The 19,654-nt window shown below is 37.8% G+C and overlaps 1 protein-coding gene across 3 annotated transcripts in view; it reads left to right on the top strand.

Annotated features, from left to right (window-relative positions):
• The window catches only part of Racgap1 (Rac GTPase activating protein 1), a 31,043-nt gene extending 14,353 nt beyond the window's left edge, over nucleotides 1–16,690 (top strand). For all 3 annotated transcript variants that reach the window (XM_046436324.2, XM_046436323.2, XM_046436322.2), the window contains 15 exons: nucleotides 313–515; nucleotides 1,540–1,676; nucleotides 2,626–2,695; nucleotides 5,209–5,262; nucleotides 5,929–6,009; nucleotides 6,382–6,499; nucleotides 7,555–7,685; nucleotides 8,542–8,706; nucleotides 10,175–10,270; nucleotides 10,358–10,556; nucleotides 11,824–11,929; nucleotides 12,101–12,233; nucleotides 12,382–12,517; nucleotides 15,098–15,206; nucleotides 15,561–16,690. In XM_046436324.2, the coding sequence (XP_046292280.1) occupies nucleotides 313–515; nucleotides 1,540–1,676; nucleotides 2,626–2,695; nucleotides 5,209–5,262; nucleotides 5,929–6,009; nucleotides 6,382–6,499; nucleotides 7,555–7,685; nucleotides 8,542–8,706; nucleotides 10,175–10,270; nucleotides 10,358–10,556; nucleotides 11,824–11,929; nucleotides 12,101–12,233; nucleotides 12,382–12,517; nucleotides 15,098–15,206; nucleotides 15,561–15,636 (1,814 nt within the window). In that variant the 3' untranslated portion in view covers nucleotides 15,637–16,690. The remainder of the gene's footprint in view (nucleotides 1–312; nucleotides 516–1,539; nucleotides 1,677–2,625; nucleotides 2,696–5,208; nucleotides 5,263–5,928; nucleotides 6,010–6,381; nucleotides 6,500–7,554; nucleotides 7,686–8,541; nucleotides 8,707–10,174; nucleotides 10,271–10,357; nucleotides 10,557–11,823; nucleotides 11,930–12,100; nucleotides 12,234–12,381; nucleotides 12,518–15,097; nucleotides 15,207–15,560) is intronic.
• The last annotated feature ends 2,964 nt before the right edge of the window (nucleotides 16,691–19,654 follow it).

Below are 19,654 nucleotides of genomic sequence, written 5' to 3'. Positions count from 1 at the left end.
GTTCAGGAGGTTTCAGTGTTGGTGTTGCATCTTTAGCCAGGTGACTAATGAGTTACATATTCTGTAGCAGATGCCACTGGCTAAGCCAAAAGTAAGTGGCCTATTGACTCAAGAATTGTTCCCTACAAAGCTCTCATCTATAACTGATAAACATTCAGGAACTGCTCCTGGTTATTTTCAGCTGGATTTGCCCATAGTTCAGTTGGTTTCTTAAGTATGTATTTATAGTAAAGCTAACTTAGGATCTGTTTATTTGAGCAGTATTTTATTCTGCTTCATACTTGAATTATTGAAGTTTTCACCTTTCCTCAGAATTCATCCAGTTGGCAAAGGACTTTGAGGATTTCCGGAAGAAATGGCAGAGAACAGACCATGAGCTGGGGAAATACAAGGATCTTTTGATGAAAGCAGAAACTGAGCGTAGTGCTCTGGATGTTAAGCTAAAGCATGCACGAAATCAAGTGGATGTAGAGATTAAACGGAGACAGCGAGCTGAGGCTGACTGTGAAAAACTGGTGTGTATTGTTTTCTATGCTAGAAGAGTGGTGGTTCAAGGGAAGCATCATCTGAGAATCTTTCCACTTGCCAAAGATACCAAGTTTCCTCCACATTAAAGAACTGAAAGTGACCAGTCCTTTGACATCTTCCAGTGATTGGAACTGAAATTGTAGCCTATGACTCATAAAATTAAAATTTTTATATCTTTTAGACTTGAAACTGTTACTCAATAGACAGATTATAAATGAGAATTTAGAGTTAAAATGGTGGGGAAGGCAGGAAAATTCTAGTGTTCTTGATCTGTCACAAGTTATTGGCCATCCCACACTGTTTATTATAAGTGGTTCCCAGAATGTCTTCATCCTTAAGTGAATAGTGGGAATATATATATCGTCATATATACAGGCAAGGAAACTTGAACTTTTCCTTTCATCACTGCTCTCTAATTTAGGGTAGAGAGCTAGATGTAGTTAACCAGTTGAGCAATGTAACTGACATAGAACACTATCATTTTGATGTGCCAGGGTGCAGCAAAGGAAAGCCCTTTTCTTGAAGGGACTAATCCATCTTGGTTCAGTGTTAGATGCCTCAGTAAGCTCAAATTGTCTGGTTCCAGTGCATTACAGCTTTGTATTTATTTTAATGCATTTTGCTCCACCATTTAGAAAGGCGAGTGACTCCTTTGATCCTTAGGAGAAGTCAATAGTTGTCCTCATAAAATGACACTAAAGTGTTTTTGCTATGTGAAATCTATTTTGGGACTCTCATTTTGCATTACTTTCCTCTTGGATTAGCAGTTTGATCCAAAAGTCTTGTAGCAGAAACCCCACTATTCTAGATGGAGTTCATTTTAACAATCAGAAATCAGAGCCACAATCTAGGCTTGATGTGAATTAATATGCTATTGGTGTAGCCGCCTTCCTGAAGGCCTATTTGCATAATGCTGTATTTTAATGTCTTCTGGTCTGCTTGTTCCATAAATTTGAGGTGATGCTTTCTTCCCTGGCTAGTTATGATATTTTACGCTGCTTCGGTTTATAGGAACGACAGATTCAGCTGATTCGAGAGATGCTCATGTGTGACACATCTGGAAGCATTCAACTAAGCGAGGAGCAAAAATCAGCTTTGGCTTTTCTCAACAGAGGCCAACCATCCAGTGGCAATGCTGGGAACAAAAGGTGGGAAAACTGCATCTGTTGTTATCTGATCACAAGCAACCCAACTGTCAGAAGTTCCTGTTATCTGAACTCTTAAATATACTGCTTCTGAAATGTGTGCTGAAGAAAGCAGAAAAAGATTGGGGGAAGGGTGGTAGGTAATAAAGGCACAGGGATCTCTCGCTCTCTTTCTTTTCTTTTTTTTAAATCATCTCTCCTTAGGATGTTGTCTCACCAGGGGTAAAATTATGATGTCAGGGCTAAATTGCACATCAATAACTAATCCTACCCTTTGCTAAGAAAGCTAAAGGTGAAAGTGGCATTTCAGCAATACTTTCAGTGTTTACTCTCCAGAGATCTCTTATAGCTTTTCTGGTTTAGAAAGGCTGCTGTGAGCCTAAGACTAGACAGTAATTTTGTTTCACAGTATCACTATTTAAAATAGTCTCAGCCAAATTTCAAATTGAATAGCCCAATACAATAAGTAGGGAAAGGTCAGCATTCTTAGAACTGTTTGTTTTGTTGCTTGGTTGTTTTATGGGGAATCTTTATAACTAAGAAGATAAATGGACTTCATTTCTTAAAAGCCAATGCTTGATAATACTGTCTTGTAGAAAGCAGCCATGATTGGGATCAAATGAAACTTCAACTCTTTGCCTTGTGAATTTTTAGTAACCTGTAGTATAGAGTCAGCAGGGAATAGCACCAGTAGCCCTGGCTATAACTTTCACCTGCTGCTATAAGCCCTCTCCTGAAAAAGCAACTATGCTGCACCTGTATTTTGCACACATTCCCATAAAAACATAAAACAACCATTGCAGCCAGGGTTTGAACTCATAGTTGTTTCCTTAGAGAAAATATGTAACGAACTTGCTCCTGTTACCTGACCAAAGGGACTTGTTCTGAATATTGGTGGGTTTTACTTTCCACAGTCTTGTGTGTCTAACAGTTTATTGTTTTGTTCATCTAGGCTGTCAACCATTGATGAATCTGGTTCAATTTTATCAGATATCAGCTTTGATAAGACTGATGAATCACTGGTAATAAACATTTGATCTCAGATAATTATTTACTTTTCTTAATCCTGCTCCCTGAGGAGCATCTCTCCTATTCTCTCCTGGACACCCTTTATTACTGCTTTATTAATTGATATGTATGGATTCAGAGACAGCAACTTATAAGTTGTGAGAGACTATCTTAAAAATATATATTTATTTAGTTTCTAGAAGTGAAAATGTAGAATTCAAGATTTGGCCTGAGTTAAGTTTATTTAAAGCATCTCTGAGCTGCATATATTAATTGATATCTGTACTTATTAAAGTCCCAGGTAACAATAAGAACTTTTCAAGACTGTATCTAGGCAGAGTTTATTTGCTGCTCTTGGAGTTAATATATTTGTGCCTTCTTTCTTTTTAAAAATTTTTTAGTTATAGATGGACACAATACCTTTATTTTATTTATTTATTTTTATAAAATACTGACGATCAAACCCCAGTGCTTGCTAGGCAAGTACTCTACTACTGAGCCCCAGCCTCAGCCCCTTTCTCTTTTTTTGTGATATGGATTGAATCCAGGGGTGCTCTACTACTGAGCTATGTCCCTAGCATTTTTTATTTTTTTATTTTCAGACAGCGTCTCCCTAAGTTGTCTGTGCTGGCCACTTAGAATCTTTCTCCTTCAGCCTCTTCTAGTCACTGAAATTGTAGGCATGTGCCACCACACCTGGCTGACTTGTACCTTATTTCTGAATTAGTTTTCTAGAGGAAAGGTAACTATACTTTGCAATTAAAAGGAAACCAAGGGTAGTGACACACATCTGCAGTCCCAACTACTTGGGAGGCTGCATCAGGAGGATCATAAGTTTGAGGCCAACCTCACCAATTTAGCGAGAACTTGCCTTAAAATAAAATAAAAAGGATTGGGTTGTCACCTAGTGGTAGGAGGCCTCTAGGTTGAATCCCTAGTACTGCCCCTGCTCCCCCCTCCACCAAAAAAAAGAAGAAAGCCAAAGTGCTAGGACTTCAGTCAGAAAAATGTGATGAGAATTTCTAGACAGTGTATAGTGCTTTGCTAAATGAATAACATGTTTAAACTCTTTGTAACCTGCTTTTATGAGGCAGCATCCTTCTTTTACTTTTTGATGATGTTTTTGTGTAAAAGGTCATCTCCTGATAGATATGCTGGTCTTTTTTATTTAGGAGACTGGTGTTTCATTGATTTTATCTTTTTTTTAGATTTCTTTTTTAGTTGTAGATGGGCACAATATCTTTATTTTGTTTATTTATTTATTTTATCAGTGCTGAGGATCAAACCCAGTGCCTCACACATGCTAGGCAATCGCTCTACCACTGAACCACAACCCCAGCTCTGATTAGTGTATCTTTTTTGTTACTGGCAGAAACTTAGCAAACAAAAGAATAAATCAGAGGAACTTATTGGTGGTTGATTTTTCTGCCATAGCAAAACAAGTGACAACTACTTGTAACATGCCTAGGAGTTTTCTGGCCAAACTCAGAGTTTGACAAGGTGTGAAATATGACCATTTTGTGGCTATAAACACTAGGCAACCCCTTTTTGAAGCAAAGAATAATATAGAGTAGGTCTTGGCTATATAATAAAAACAACAGCTTATTATCAGCTGATTTTTGAGCTAGATCTGTTATGATATTTCTTATAACTGAAACTGAATCAAATAACCAGAAGCTAAATTACTTGAGTATAAATTGAGGAATTTGAATTTATTTAGCCTAGGTGCTATTTGCTATATGTGACAGGGACAATCAGAAATAAGGAAATCACAGGTAAAAAACTTCAGCGAATGCATATGGTTGGAATAAGTGACTTGAAACTAGACTATAGTAAAACAATTCTTCAGGGTAAAGAATAATTTTTTTTTTTTTTTTCCCAGAGTGGGGATCTTAGAAAGAGGAATAATTGAGAGACATAAAACTAAACTCGAATTTAAAAAATATATATTTATTTTTTAGTTGTAGTTGGACACAATACCTTTATTTTATTTATTTATTTTTATGTGGTGCTGAGGATCAAACTCAGGGCCCTGCACGTGCTAGGCGAGCAGTCTACTGCTAAGCCACAACCCCAGCCCCCCAAACTCAAATTTTTTAAGTAGCAATATTATTTAGAACATCTGATTAGACACTAGCAGTCCCTTAAGGGAAAGAATCATATCTAACATGATCAATATAGTGCCTAGCATTCTGTAAGTTCTAAAACTAATTACAAAAATAATCAGAAATAAAGGACAAGGCACTGGAAATAATCACTATAGCAGTTGATTCTTTAACCTTTTCATGCCTCTGTGATATTGATTCCTGATTGATTTCTATTATAACAGCTTCAGTTTTTGAAAGAAAGCATGTTAATGTACTAAGTAGCTCTAAAGCTACAACACTGGAGATCTTCCCTTCCCTCTCCAATTATAGGTTAGGCATTCTGACTCAAGAAGCCTTGAAAGTTTCCTGTAAATTTATTTGCATGGCTTTAGGAGAGTCCTAACCAAAGAAATAAATTAATGCAGTATAATTGTCAACAGGATTGGGATTCTTCTTTGGTGAAGAATTTCAAATTGAAGAAGAGAGAAAAGAGGGTAGGTATTTCTTTTCTTTCTTTCTTTCTTTTTTTTTGGTAACAAAAGTAACAACTCAAGTGTGTTTCTCTAGAAATTTTGCTATGGTACCCCATTCCTGATACTTGTTCTAGTCATTGTTAGACACATATTACTGAAGGATTTATGCTGTAGGGCTGGTATTAATAGTCTTTGAGGAAGTGACTCAGGACAGGATTCTGTCCTATTTCACTTGTCTGGACTGCTGCATCTCATACAGTAAAAATGGAAATACTTAAGTTTGTTTTGAGTTGTCATTTGAATTTTTATGCGAGACTTTGTGCTCTAATATAAGCTTCAGATGAAATGTGTGTATAATAGGATATAGAGATCTATCTGTGTCTGCTTGTTTAGGGTACCTAATGTGTTTCTATAGACTTCATGTACTTAGATAGGATTACAGCTCTACTTTTTCTGGCACTGTCATCTAAATTTCTCCAAAGCTTGTTTCTTTTTCTAGGGCACTGAGGGCATTTTTGTGTTTGTACGACTTATTCTTCATTTATAAATGGGCAATGAGAGAGAGCACATTGTCATTTACTGTAGCCCTGGGCCTTAGGACTTACATCCATTTGTCTGATGGAATTTTATCTTCTGTGCTTCAGATATACTTGGCCCTAAGGTTTTTGGTCTTTGTCCCCTCTCTAGCGCTCCAATAGCCGACAGTTTGTTGATGGACCCCCTGGTCCTATAAAGAAAACTCGTTCCATTGGCTCCACAGTAGACCAGGTAAGAAGAGTAAGGCCAAGAGAACTGTAGTCTTGATCATACCACAGATTAGTACTCCTGAGCATTAAAAAACACTGTATTCAACATTGCAGTGTTATTTTGAGATTATTTGATAAGAGCTTTCCTATGTGATAAGATCCTTATCCTCCAGATTATTCTTATTAAGTAAACAGTTGTCAGCTGTAGGTTTGCTCCTTTGTTGCAGATGTGTATGTGTACACACACATACATATATTCCTGTGATTGCACACACATATATATTCCTGTGACTGAAATTTATATTTTGAAGTATGAAATTTCAACTTCGGTATAGTGGAAGAGAAAGTTAGAATCTTTATGTTCCTCCTTCTCTTATTATTACTTTTGTTGCAGGGAAATGAATCCATAGTTGCAAAGACTACAGTAACTGTTCCCAATGATGGTGGGCCCATTGAAGCTGTGTCCACTATTGAAACTGTGCCATATTTGACAAGGAGCCGAAGGAAAACAGGTCTGTTAGTTTGTGAATAAATTGCCTGTTAAAACCACTGGTAACTGCCAGACATGGTGGTGCACACCTATAATCCCAGCAACTTAAAAAAAATTTAAAGAAATGGCTGGTGATGTGGTTAAGTGGTAGAGCACTGCTGGGTTCAAATCGTCGTAACTCATCCCTACCCCAAATCTCTAAAACAGCTGGTAAAGATTTGAGATAATTGGTTTCATTTTTCTTTTCTTTTTTTTTTTTTTATTAGTTCATTTTAGTTATGCATAATATTAGGATTCTTTTTTGGGGGGTGGGGGGTGGGTACCAGGGATTGAACTCGGGATACTGAACCACTGAGCCACATCCCCAGCCCTATTTTATATTTTATTTAGAGACAGGGTCTCATTGAGTTGCTTAGTGCCTTGCATTTGCTGAGGCTGGCTTTGAACTCACGATCCTCCTCTCTCAGCCTCCCGAGCTGCTGGGATTTACAGATGTGTGTCACTGCACCGGGCCTAGGAGTCTTTATTTATTTATTTAATTTTTAGTTGTAGATGGACACAATACCTTTATTTATTTTTATTTTTCGATGGTGCTGGGGATCGAACCCAGTGCCTCACGCATGCTAGGCAAGTGATCTACCACTAAGCCACAACCCCGGACCCTTAGGATTTGTTTTGACATAATTATATAAGCATAGAATATAATTTGCTCTAATTCAGTCCCAGCACGTCCCCTATCCCTTCCTTTCTCCTTCCCTCTGTTCCCTTACCTCTACTCTTCTGATCATGAGAGAGTTGTTTGCTTAGAACCCTGGAGATAGGGGTTGGTTGTAGTGGGTAGTTTCTTTTTGATGTCTACTGAGAACCAGAGATGTGTTTGTGTCATGCTTTACCTTCAGGTTGCTATCCTCATCTGTGCCATTGTATGTAACTTAGTTTTTCTTGAAACTTTTTCTTTGGCAGAGCTGTTGGAATTCACTTTTGGTTATGCTTACAGATTACTGTTTATCAGTTAAATTAAAAGTGGGGCTAAAATTCAAATTTTTAAGCTGAAGTTTAAATTTGCTTGTTTTCTAGGTACTTTACAACCTTGGAACAGTGACTCCACCCTGAGCAGTAGACCTCTGGAGCCAAGAACCGAGAATGAGAGTTCAGGCACACCACAGAGTAACGGAGGGATGCGCCTGCATGACTTTGTCTCTAAGACGGTAGATCTGTGATTGCTTCATTTTCTTTCAGGACTCTTAATATTTTAATTGAAAAAGTAATATGTACTGGAATAAATATAAACACTTTAGTGTTATAAAGTTAAATTTCAAATTCCTTTCCTCTTTCCAATCTCAATCTCCAGGGGTAACTCCTGATTATGGAGGCTTGTATTAAAACAACTTTTTAGAAATAATTGTACTTTTAGTAATACATGCTTAAATTTTGTACTTGAATGTGGCATCTTTTTCTGTTCGAGGGATTGAACCCAGGAATGCTTTACTACTGAGCTGTATCCCCAGTTCTTTTTATTTTTTTGAGACAGATTCTCACTAAATTGCTTAGAGCTTAAAGTGCTGAGGCTGGCCTTGCGATCTCCTGTCTTAGCCTCCTGAGTCTGAGGTTATAGTCATATGCCATATTGAAAACATAGCAGGTTTTCAAAATGTTTTAACTTTATACCATTTGGTTTCCTCATAAAAATCCAAGCAAACCAACCAAGCCTTACAGGAGTTAATTGACTTGTTTGAGCCATATGATAGTGGCAGATTTAGCATCCAGGTTTTCTGACAGGTTGTCAAGAGACAAGTTCTTTCCATTACTATACACTGCTGTCTTCCAGGTGGATAGCTTCAGGCAAGTTACTTAACCTCCTTTTGTTTCTGTTTCCTTATCTTAAAATGAAGAAAACAAACCTGCTTTATTGGAAAATTGCATAAAAAGCGTGTATAAGGACCTTAGAAGGATGTTTGGCACATAATAAGTGTTCAATAGATATTGGTGACAATGAAGATAATTTTGTAATTCATACCACCCTGTTTTTTTTTTTTTGTTGTTGTTGTTCTGTTTTATCCTTAGGTTATTAAACCTGAATCCTGTGTTCCATGTGGGAAACGGATAAAATTTGGCAAGCTGTCTCTGAAGTGTCGAGATTGTCGTGTGGTTTCTCATCCAGAATGTCGAGACCGTTGTCCCCTTCCCTGCATTCCTACTCTGATAGGAACACCTGTCAAGATTGGAGAGGTATGACTTAAGTGGCTTTGTTAGCCTTTCAAAGGCTTAATTTCGGTTTTTGTTCTAAAATTATGGATGCCGAATACATTTTCCTCCATGAACAATGAATAGAAATTGTAAAATGTTAACTTGTAGCAAAGTTCTATTGGGTTTGCCTGTTCAATAACCTTTTTAAAACAAACTCCTTTTCCCTCCCCTCTTTACTCCTCTTTCCTTACTCCCTCTCCTTTTTTCTTCCTCCTCTTCCTTACTTTATACTCTATTTCCATCCTATCCTATTTTGGAAAATTTCAGACATAAACGAAAGTATACAGGTCAATGCTTGGTTCAGTGGCACATGCCTGTTATCCCAGTGACTCAGGTTGCTGAGGCAGGAGGATCACAAGTTCAAGGCCAGCTTCAGCAACTTAGGCCCTAAGCAACTTAGCAAGAACCTGTTTCAAAATTTAAAAAAATAAATAAAAAGGATTGGGGATATAGCTCAGTGGTAAGTTTCCCCTGGATTCAGTCCCTGGTACCCCCCCCCCAAAAAAAAAAGTATGCAGATTAATGTGACTACTGACTCTATCAGTTTTCTTTTATGATTACTAACTCAAGTCCATTTAATTTTTTTAAAGTTTTTGGGTGCTGGGGATTGAACTCAGAGGTGCTTAACCATTGAGCTACATCCCCAGACTTTTTTTAGAGACAGGATCTTGCTGAGTTGCTTAGAATCTCTGCTAAGTTGCTGAGGCTTTGAACTTGCAGTCTTCCTGCCTCAGCCTCCTGAGCCACTGAATTATAGGCGTGTGCCACTGTACCGGCTACACAAATCCATTCTTGATTTACTAATTCTCTTATCACCTCCTCCCCACCTTTACCAGTAAATTGTTTAGAAATTGATTATATAACAATATTAGTAAGAATTAAAGCAAAATAACAACACTGACACCCACCTCCCAGAAAATCAAATGTTATTGTTCTCTTAATCTTAATAGTTCTTATGAGTGCTTATGGGTTTTTTATGGTATTTCTGTAATCATGGAGTTCTCCCCTATACAGTGAGTTTATATCATGATCAGCTATGAATTGTGCTAAATAATTTTTTTGCTAAGAATGATTAAAATGTAAAAAGATTTTCTTTTTCAAAATAATAAAGACCATACCTATAATCTCATTATTGCTTGCTTTCTGCTGCCCTTGAGAAGAGATGGAGACAGTCATAGCTGGTGGTCTTATTATTTGTTGATGCAAGAGTATGGTATATATGATCATAAATCAGTCTTAGTTTGGAGGTAGAAAAAATAATTGAGAATCTGTTTTAATATGTTTTTTTGAGAAAAGGAATTTAAAAAGCTGACATGTATCCCAGATTTAGCATTATTTCTAGTTAGTTATGCATTCTATATGACAGTAGAATAGAAATGGTTCTTAGATGCATAGTTCTCCTCTGTTGGTCTAAATGGTGTAAATAATAATTGGAAGCTCTTTTTTTTAGGGAATGCTGGCTGATTTTGTATCCCAAACTTCTCCAATGATTCCCTCTATTGTTGTCCACTGTGTAAATGAAATTGAGCAGAGAGGGCTAACTGAGGTAAGAGTGAACCCTAGAACAGGATGAATTTATTGTTTGTGTTAATAATTAGGAGATTCTTACATAAAATTTTCATCTTGAGAATAGACTGGCTTGTATAGGATCTCAGGCTGTGATCGGACAGTAAAAGAGCTGAAAGAGAAATTCCTCAGAGTGAAAACCGTACCCCTTCTCAGCAAAGTGGATGATATCCATGCCATCTGTAGCCTTCTAAAAGACTTCCTTCGAAACCTCAAAGAACCCCTTCTAACCTTTAGGCTAAACAAAGCCTTTATGGAAGCAGCAGGTATGTGCATACATATATTAACACCTGAATGTGAGTTCCACCAGAACTGGGCTTTTTTACTGTTTTATCCTTGACCTAGTACAGGGCCTGAAACATAGTAGATACTCATGATAGTTTGAATAACCATGTACGTATTCCCTACGATTGTCCCCTCTTCCTTTCTGTATAGGGTATTAATAGGTTTTGTTGTTGTTGTTTGTTTGTTTTGCCTTTGTCATTGCTCTTATTTTTTGTTCAAGTGTCAGGTTGTCCTTTAGAAATTGGAACCATCTTGATTCATTTTCCTGATATCAAGAGTGGTATTAGAAGTGCTACTATCCCTTTTGTCATACTCTTCCCCTGGAATATGATAAGAACCTGCTATTTGATTGTCCTGTTTCTACTCTTGCCTGGTACTGTCTGATCTTTACACATGAGCTAGAGTATAGAGTAGTCCTTTTAAAATTTAAGTTAGATGATATCCCTCTGTTCTCATTTTCCTCCACTGGCTTCCCATTACTTCAGAATGAAGTCGATAGTCTTTAACATAGCCCAAAAGGCCCTCCTTAACTAGAAGCATTTGGCTTCTAGTTATGTCTCCAACACCATTTTGGATGGTTGAATTTTTGCACATCTTAGAATGTACTAAGCTTGCTCCCCACCTCAAGTCCATCACATTTGTTGTTTCAGCCTTGACTACTTTCTAGATAAGTATGTGGTTTGCCCCTTTATTTCATCTGAAGTCTCTCTTCAGATGTATTATGCTTAGAAACACCTTTCCTGACCACTAGTCTCAAGTAACAGCTCCCATTACTTTCTAACTTCTTGCCTGCCATCTTTGCTACAGGTATCACAACCTGAAATGTATTTGTTATTTGACTAACTCTTCCATTAGAATGGGTCTTCCATGAGTAAGGACTTTCTTTGCTTTATCCTTAACACTTAGAAGATAACCTGGTACATACGTAGTAGGCCCTTAAATATGTCTTATGAAGTCATGAGTACCTTCTTGGTAATTGTCACTGTGGTTTTAGGTCTGTCTTCCTAGCATGGCTTGCCAACTACTTTCCCTAACTGCAAGGGTGATTTTTAAAATGCTCTGACTTCTAATATTGAGCTGTTGGCCAGTGTCCTGCTTTTTAATGAAAGAAGAGTCTGATGCAGTCATGAACCTAATCAGAAGTTTCAGAAGCTTACTGTATAGATGAGACTTTGTGGTCGATAACCTGGAGGCCCGCTGTCAAGGGAAAGAAGTCCAGGCCTCTAGGTGCTTTCTTTTCATTTATAGAAATCACAGATGAAGATAACAGCATAGCTGCCATGTACCAGGCTGTTGGTGAACTACCCCAGGCCAACAGGGACACATTAGCCTTCCTCATGATTCACTTGCAGAGGTTAGTACAGCAGAAACTTGTTCTGGGAATTAGGGAATTTTTCAAGGAGAATATAATGTGGGTTGGGTGTTAGGGAGTGTGAGAGGTGAATTGTTTTCTTGTAGAATTTATATTTTGGTCTGCATTTAAGTGGATGAGCAAGTTACCTAACCTAATACTCATTTTGATTAGAGTGGCTCAGAGTCCAAACACTAAAATGGATGTTACCAATCTGGCTAAAGTCTTTGGTCCTACAATTGTTGCCCATGCTGTGCCCAATCCAGACCCAGTGACAATGTTACAGGACATCAAGCGTCAACCCAAGGTAGGCACAGGTGTATGTATAGATTTGTGTTTATGTGTGTATGTTCATATAAAATGTATGAACTTATGCAATACGATACATGAGAGGATAATGACAAGTAAGCTCTTTAAGCTTTTGGAAGTTTGAAAACATATTTGGTAACTTCTAGGTGGTAGAACGCCTGCTTTCACTGCCCCTGGAATACTGGAGTCAGTTCATGATGGTGGAGCAAGAGAACATTGATCCCCTGCATGTTATTGAAAACTCAAATGCCTTTTCAACACCACAGACACCAGATATTAAAGGTCAGGCCTAAATTGTGTTTCTTCAACAACTTGCTTCTCTTTAGTTTTGGTCATGTTCTCTCTTCTCTGTCTTTACTATAACTGAAATTCCTATTCAATAAAAATTAAATTTATATTGAAAATTCTAACATTAAAGGAAAACCGGTACCATCTTTTTTACTTTTCCATGTACTCCCCCCATATATATGTATGTGTGTGTATATATATATATATGTGTGTGTGTGTGTATGTTCGTTTGCTGTAACCGAGGATTGAACCCAGGGGTGCTTAACCCCTGAGTTACATCTCCAACCCTTTTTTAATATTTTATCTAGAGACAGAGTACCCTGAGTTAATACCTTGCTACATTGCCGAGGCTGGCTTTGAACTTGCGATCCTCCTGCCTCAGCCTTCCAAGCCAGTGGGATTACAGGCGTGCACCACTGTGCCTGGCTTGAAAATATATATATATATAATTTTTTTAAAAAATTTTTTAGTTGTAGTTGGACACAACATCTTTATTTCACTTGTTTATTTTTGTATGTGGTGCTGAGGATCGAACCCAGGGTCTTGCACGTGCAAGGCGAGCACTCTACAGCTGAGCCACAACCCCAGCTCTTGAATATATATATATATATTTTTTTAATTAATTAATTAATTTTATATTTTTTTCAGTTTTCGGTGGACACAACATCTTTTTTTTTTTTTTTAAAGGGGGTAACATAGATTTCTCTCAGGAGGGGGAAGGGGGCCATAGCTGGTATCCTAGTATTCCAAGAATCGAGGTATTCTGCTTTTTTTTTTTGTCCTAAGCTTTTTTTTTTTTTTTTTAAAGAGAGAGAGAAAGAGAGAGAGAATTTTAATATTTATTTATTTTTTAGTTTTCGGCGCACCAAACATCTTTGTTTGTATGTGGTGCTGAGGATCGAACCCGGGCTGCACGCATGCCAGGCGAGCGCACTACCGCTTGAGCCACATCCCCAGCCCCACAACATCTTTATTTTATTTTTATGTGGTGCTGAGGATCGAACCCAGCGTCCCGTGCATCCCAGGCGAGCGCGTTACCTCTTGAGCCACATCCCCAGCCCTTGAATATATATATATATTTTTTTTTTTTTTTTTTTTTTTTTAATTTATTTATTTTTAGTTCTCGGCGGACACAACATCTTTGTTGGCATGTGGTGCTGAGTATCGAACCCGGGCCGCACGCATGCCAGGCGAGCGCGCTACCGCTTGAGCCACATCCCCAGCCCTTGAATATATATTTTTAATGTAGATATAATAATAGCTTAGAGACAATTTGTTCCTATATCACATAGCATATTGTGATAATTTTGTGAGCATATTGTGAGTTGTGTACTTTTATTTATTTATCGTTTTTTTGGTACTAAAGATTTAACTCAGCAGTGGTTTACCACTCAGCCATATTCCCAGCCCTTTTTAATTTTTAAAAAAGAGTCTCACAAGGGGCTGGGGTTGTGGCTCAGAGGTAGAGCGCTTGCCTAGCATGTGTGAGGCACTGGGTTTGATCCTCAGTAACACATTAAAAAAAATACACACACACACACACACACACAGTGTCTACCTATAACTAAAAAATATTTTTTAAAAAAAATCTCACTAAGCTGCTGAGGCCAGCAACTCACACATTGTGGTAGATAGTGACATTATTTTTCATGGTTACAAATAATACTGCAGCCAACATATACATATACCCTAATGATAAATTCCCATAAGTGGGGGTTACTGAATTAAAAGGTTTGATAACATTTTTTATGTTTTTTGATGTTTTACCAACTTGATTTCTTTCTTTTTTGGTAACGGGGATTGAACCCAGGGGTGCTTAACCACCAAGTCACATCCTCAGCCCTTTTTTGTTTTATTAGAGACAGGGTCTCACTGAGTTGCTCAGGGCCTCGATAAATGACTGAGGCTGGCTTTGAACTTGTGATCCTCCTGCCTTAGTCTCCTGAGTTGCTGGGTTAATAGGCATGTGCCATCATGCCTATCTCCCAACTTGATTTCTTTCTTTCTTTTTTAGTTTTAGATGGACACAATACCTTTTTATTTATTTTTATGTGGTGCAGAGGGTCGAACCCAATGCCTCACACATGCCAGGCAAGTCAAGTGCTCTACATGGAGCCACAACCCCAGCCCCTAAAACTTGATTTTTTTTAAGGCTTTTATCAGTTTATATTGCTGTCAACAGTTTTATATGAATAGGGTGATTTCATTCCAACCCCACTGGCATTAGATATCTGTTTTTTTTTTTTCATTATTGCAAGTTTCTTTTTAAGAAAGCATATTATTTCTTCTAGTATAAGTAAAAACCAAATATCCAGGTGTTTGTGTGAAGTTTGGAGTTTGAGAATGATCTAACTCAGGCAGTGAATGCCAGCTATTTATTGAATAGTTGCCTTCATAGTTCAAAAGATATACCTATGTGTTACAAAAAATTATGACAAAAATGATGTGGTACTTTGCTTGGTGCCTAACCTTAGCTCTTAAGTGCTTCAGAAGGCAGTCAGCTTAAAACTGGCCATCTTTAAGGGTGCTTTCTTTTTTCTCTTTTAAAAATATGTCTGAATTCTTCTTTTGAAGTGAGCTTACTGGGGCCCGTGACTACTCCTGAGCACCAGCTTCTCAAGACTCCTTCATCCAGCTCCCTATCCCAAAGAGTCCGCTCTACCCTCACCAAGAACACTCCCAGGTATGCAGAATTGGCCTTCTTAATAAATTAGAGATGACTCCTTCTTTAGACTTCTCTTCTGGTATATCAAATATATTGAAAGAAAAATCAAATCAGATCTTAAGCTAGCAACTATATTTTAAAAGTAAAATTAGAGCTATAGGACTACCTTCTTAAGAGAAGGGTCTAAAGATTATTAATTAATTCCCCTCTCATTTCAGGTGACTAAGAGTAGCTAACAAAATAGTTGTCTAGGGTTTCCTATTTTTAGTTGATTATATAACATTATGGTTGGTTGTTCATTGTTTTATATAGAATACTTTTTTCTTTCTTTCACTCTCTCTCTTTTTTTTTAATATGTGTGTCTATGTGTAGATTTGGGAGCAAAAGCAAGTCTGCCACCAACCTAGGACGACAAGGCAACTTTTTTGCTTCTCCAATGCTCAAGTGAAGTCACGTCTGCCTGTTACTTCCCAGCATTTACCAACTGCAGGAAAGGGCACACCTGTACTCTCTGCTCTGCAGCTTCCTGTACTACTTTTAGCATTCTCCAGGCTTTTAATCAAGTTTAATTGTGCATGAGGGTTTTATTAAAACTATATATATATATATATATATCTCCTTCTTCTCCTCCAGTAACATTTTATCAGCCCCTTGTGCTGGTTGTTGTTGGGAGCTTTCAGATGGGAGATCCCTATAGGGGTTGAAGGAGAAATATGGAATTGTGGTTCTTTTGGGGTCAGGAGGCATCCCTTTGGCTTGAAGCCAAATGCTGCTCCTGGAATGACTTTTCTCTAGTGTTATTTAACTCATCTCCATGAGACAATGACAGAAACCCTGCCTCTTTGGTATGGGTAGGAAGTGACGGGACAGGGTAAAGAAAAGATTAGTCAGAGAATTTAGGATGGTTCCTTCTCAGAACCTGCAATTTCCCTTTTCCCATTATGAATTAAACTATAGCATGGAACCTTCATAAATAGGATAGGTTGAGGACAGAACTAGTCATGGGAGTATGCATAGCTTTAATTTGGATTGATTAGTTCTTAAGGTCTTGAGAAGTGACACAACCTTGTGAATGTGATACTTCTTTTTATCTCTGATGGGCGACTTGCTGGACTTTGGGTTTTATTGGGGTCATAGCCAGTTTGTTGTTTTAAAGTTGAATTCATTCTGATGCCTCACCCTCCCACCTTTTGTCCAGTAGATTCCTATTTCTAAAGGTTAGTATGCTGTTTGTCATCGCAGCTAACAAATAAGATGAGGCTGTAGGGAAGACTGTCAATATTTCATGTGGCAAGAAAAAACAGTCATTTTTGTCTTTGCACTTTGGATGCTAAAATTTTTCCCATGGAATATAGCCACATCTAAATAAATGTGAGCTTTTACTTCTATTATAATTATTCCCAACATCTATAAAAAATTTTCATCTATAGAATGTTTTTGACTCATTACCCCTTGTCTGTAAGACATATTTGGAAAAAAGTAAATAGCTTTTTCAAAAGAAACTTGAGGTTGGTTTTCTTGTCCCAGATGTTAACCTTCAATGCCTTTTCAATATTATCTTTCCTCAAGGTATGTTGAACCTGTTGTTCTGTCTATTTGTCACTCTCTGGACCCACCCCACCTGACCACCTCCAGAAGTTTGTTTATTTCTCATTCAGTCTTTCTTTGTCCAATTCAAAGTTCTATATTTGTCCTATGACTTTTATCCTTATATTTGAAGAAAGTACTTTAAACAAAAAACAAACTTTTAAAACCTGTCTCTAGGGACCAGAATGGTGCAAATTAAAAAAAAAAAAATTGCCTCTGGCTGGCTGCCTGGCTGCCTGGAACATCCTTCACTGCTGGAAATGACTCTGGAGTGAGCTGGGATGATTAACTGAGGGCACCTGCACTTGGAACTCTGAAGCTGGTGAACAGAATGTATCTGAGATTGAACGTAAACAGTTGCAGGCTTAATATGTAACCGTGGAGAGAGGAGGCAACCTACTGGCTTTTTTCCCAGGAGGGGGCAGCTCTCACAGCAGGGCCCGTCTGCCTCAGCAAATTGACAGAGGATGGGTCCCATCTCCCCATACTCCCCTCCACACACATGCCTGCTAGGCTTTTTTTTTTTTTTTTTTTTTAACTTTTTCTAGATGCTACCTCTTTTCTTATGTCTTTGCAAGCATCAAGTTGGCCTGGCTCCATATTTGCTATTCTGCAGTATCTCCCCAAGGTGCATTTGAAGTCACTAATGTAGAGGAAGTAAATGGATTCTGTAACATTAGTGAAGGCAAGACTACCCTATGCAGGAGTTGATGGCCCATTAACGAAAAAGGAAATGGTCCTATGTGTCAAACATTGGCAGCTAGTTGCTCAGTTTTTGGCCTAGGCCAAGAGACCTTAACCATGAATACAATTCTGGTATTAGCAAAGGGAAATATATATATAATCTCCACTTTGAACTTTAATAGGACTTCATGTGGAACAACTTGACTTTTGAGGGTTTTCATAATTATGTTTTCTCGAGGTGAGATCTGTGGAAAGGAGTCCAAGTGTTTGGGGTGGCTGTTGCCCCATCTCTTGGTCTTAGTGCTTTCTGATGCTGCTTCTTACTCTTATTTCACTTTCTAAGAATGGGAATCTTTTTAAATAACAGCATTTACCTCCATCCTTTTCAATTTGTAAGACTCCCAAGTTTGATGTTTATTTAACCGGGCAAGCATTACATACATGGTTTGATTCAGCAGCAACAATTTGCATTTATTACTGGGTATTTAATGATTTTTCTTTCCTTAAGAAAGTGAATTTGTTACTTGTAGAGACAGAAGGCAAGAAGGCTTTTTGAGTTTGAATCAGAGAAATCAGTCATTTTTGGCTATGAAGTGAACCTGTGGCAGTGAAAGGGGTCTTGCATTTTTAAATTCATGCCTGAATTAGTGAGTGACACAAAATGACATGGATTGCTGAGTGAGTGCAGGGAGCAAGGAATGGCTTGCTGTTTTTGTTTTCTTATGGTGGGTCTCCCTGACTACCTCTGACAGATAGATGACACATGTACAGGTGTCCCCATTATTCTCAGGGGATGAGACCCCCCAGTGGTACCTGAAACCGTGGATCATACCACAGCCCCAACACCACACACACATGCTTTTTCCTATATGTATATGCCTATGATAAATTTTAATTTATAAATTAGGCACATTGAAAGATTAAAACTAAGACAAATTAATAAAACAATATTTCAAACCTATGTGAATGTAGTCTCTCTCAAAATAGAATTTTTGAGACTGAGAATATAGATCAGTGGTAGAGCACTTGCCTGCTTATGCTGGTTGTTGCTGGAAGCTTTTAGATATGAAATCTCACAGGGGTAGAAGGGATAATACTGGCATAAGGCCCTGGGATTCCCCCGACACACACACACACATACACAAATAGAATTTTTGTTTTCATGTTTGTCAGCATGTGGATTCTGTACACTACTGGCTTTGTCATATGGTCTGTTGCATTGTCACATAATATTGTGTCCTATATTTTATTACCCTGATTCTGCTTTTGCACTTTTATCAATACAGACTATTAGGCATTTTTTTCCTAGAAGATCCCAGTTTCATCAAAATTGAAGACTTGCTGTGGTGGCCTTACTCCTTAAATCAATTTGAGTTCTTCTAGAAATGTGGCAGCAGCAGCTTCTTTGGCAGACACAGCCTCTGCAGTAACTTTTTTTTTTTTTTTCTGGTGGTACTGGGGATTGAACCCAGGGCCTCGTGCCTGCTAGCCAAGCGTTCTACCACTGAACTATATCCTCAGCCTTCCAGAAATTTTTTAAAATATTTTTTCAGTCCAAATCTATTCCTGAGTCTATGTGACCATCATTTAGTTGCATCACTTAGTAAATGGCTGGATGTCATTAGTTTGGGTGTATCTCGTGCTGCAGTATTCAATAGGCCTAATGCTCTCTGGTGCAGCAGTCTTCGTTTGGATCATTTTCTGTTCATGTCTTCTACCCATAAATTGAATGCATTCTCCGTATTTTTTGTTTGTTTCAGTACTGGGCATCAAAGCCAGGTTCTTACATTTGAGCCAGCATTCTCCTTTACTAAGTACTTACTACACACTTTCGTGGTTTGGGAATATAATAACAACAAAACTAATACAAATTTATTTTTTCCTTCACAATTTCACAGATTTATTCTTAGCAACCTAGCATGATTTTTTTTTTTTTAAAGTAAAGAACTTTCACTTTTTCATGTAAAGGGAACATTTTATGGCTCCTCTTTAGCATGTCCAGATTGCCAGCTTCACAACTCTTGTATTTTGTGGCCATTATTAAGTCTAATGGGTTACTTAATAGAGGCATTGTGATACCATGAGTTGATCTGATAAATAAGTAACATTAACAGGCAAGTGCTGTATATGATGTGAATATACTAGACAAAGCAATGATTCATATCCAGGTAGGACAGAGCAGAATGGCACAATAT

Source organism: Marmota monax, unplaced genomic scaffold (genome assembly GCF_021218885.2).
Source record: "Marmota monax isolate L192 unplaced genomic scaffold, Marmota_monax_Labrador192_F-V1.1 WCK01_AAM20220418_F8-fsc00012, whole genome shotgun sequence".
In the NCBI taxonomy this organism is placed as follows: domain Eukaryota; kingdom Metazoa; phylum Chordata; class Mammalia; order Rodentia; family Sciuridae; genus Marmota; species Marmota monax.
This window is presented reverse-complemented; position numbering and strand designations above follow the sequence as displayed.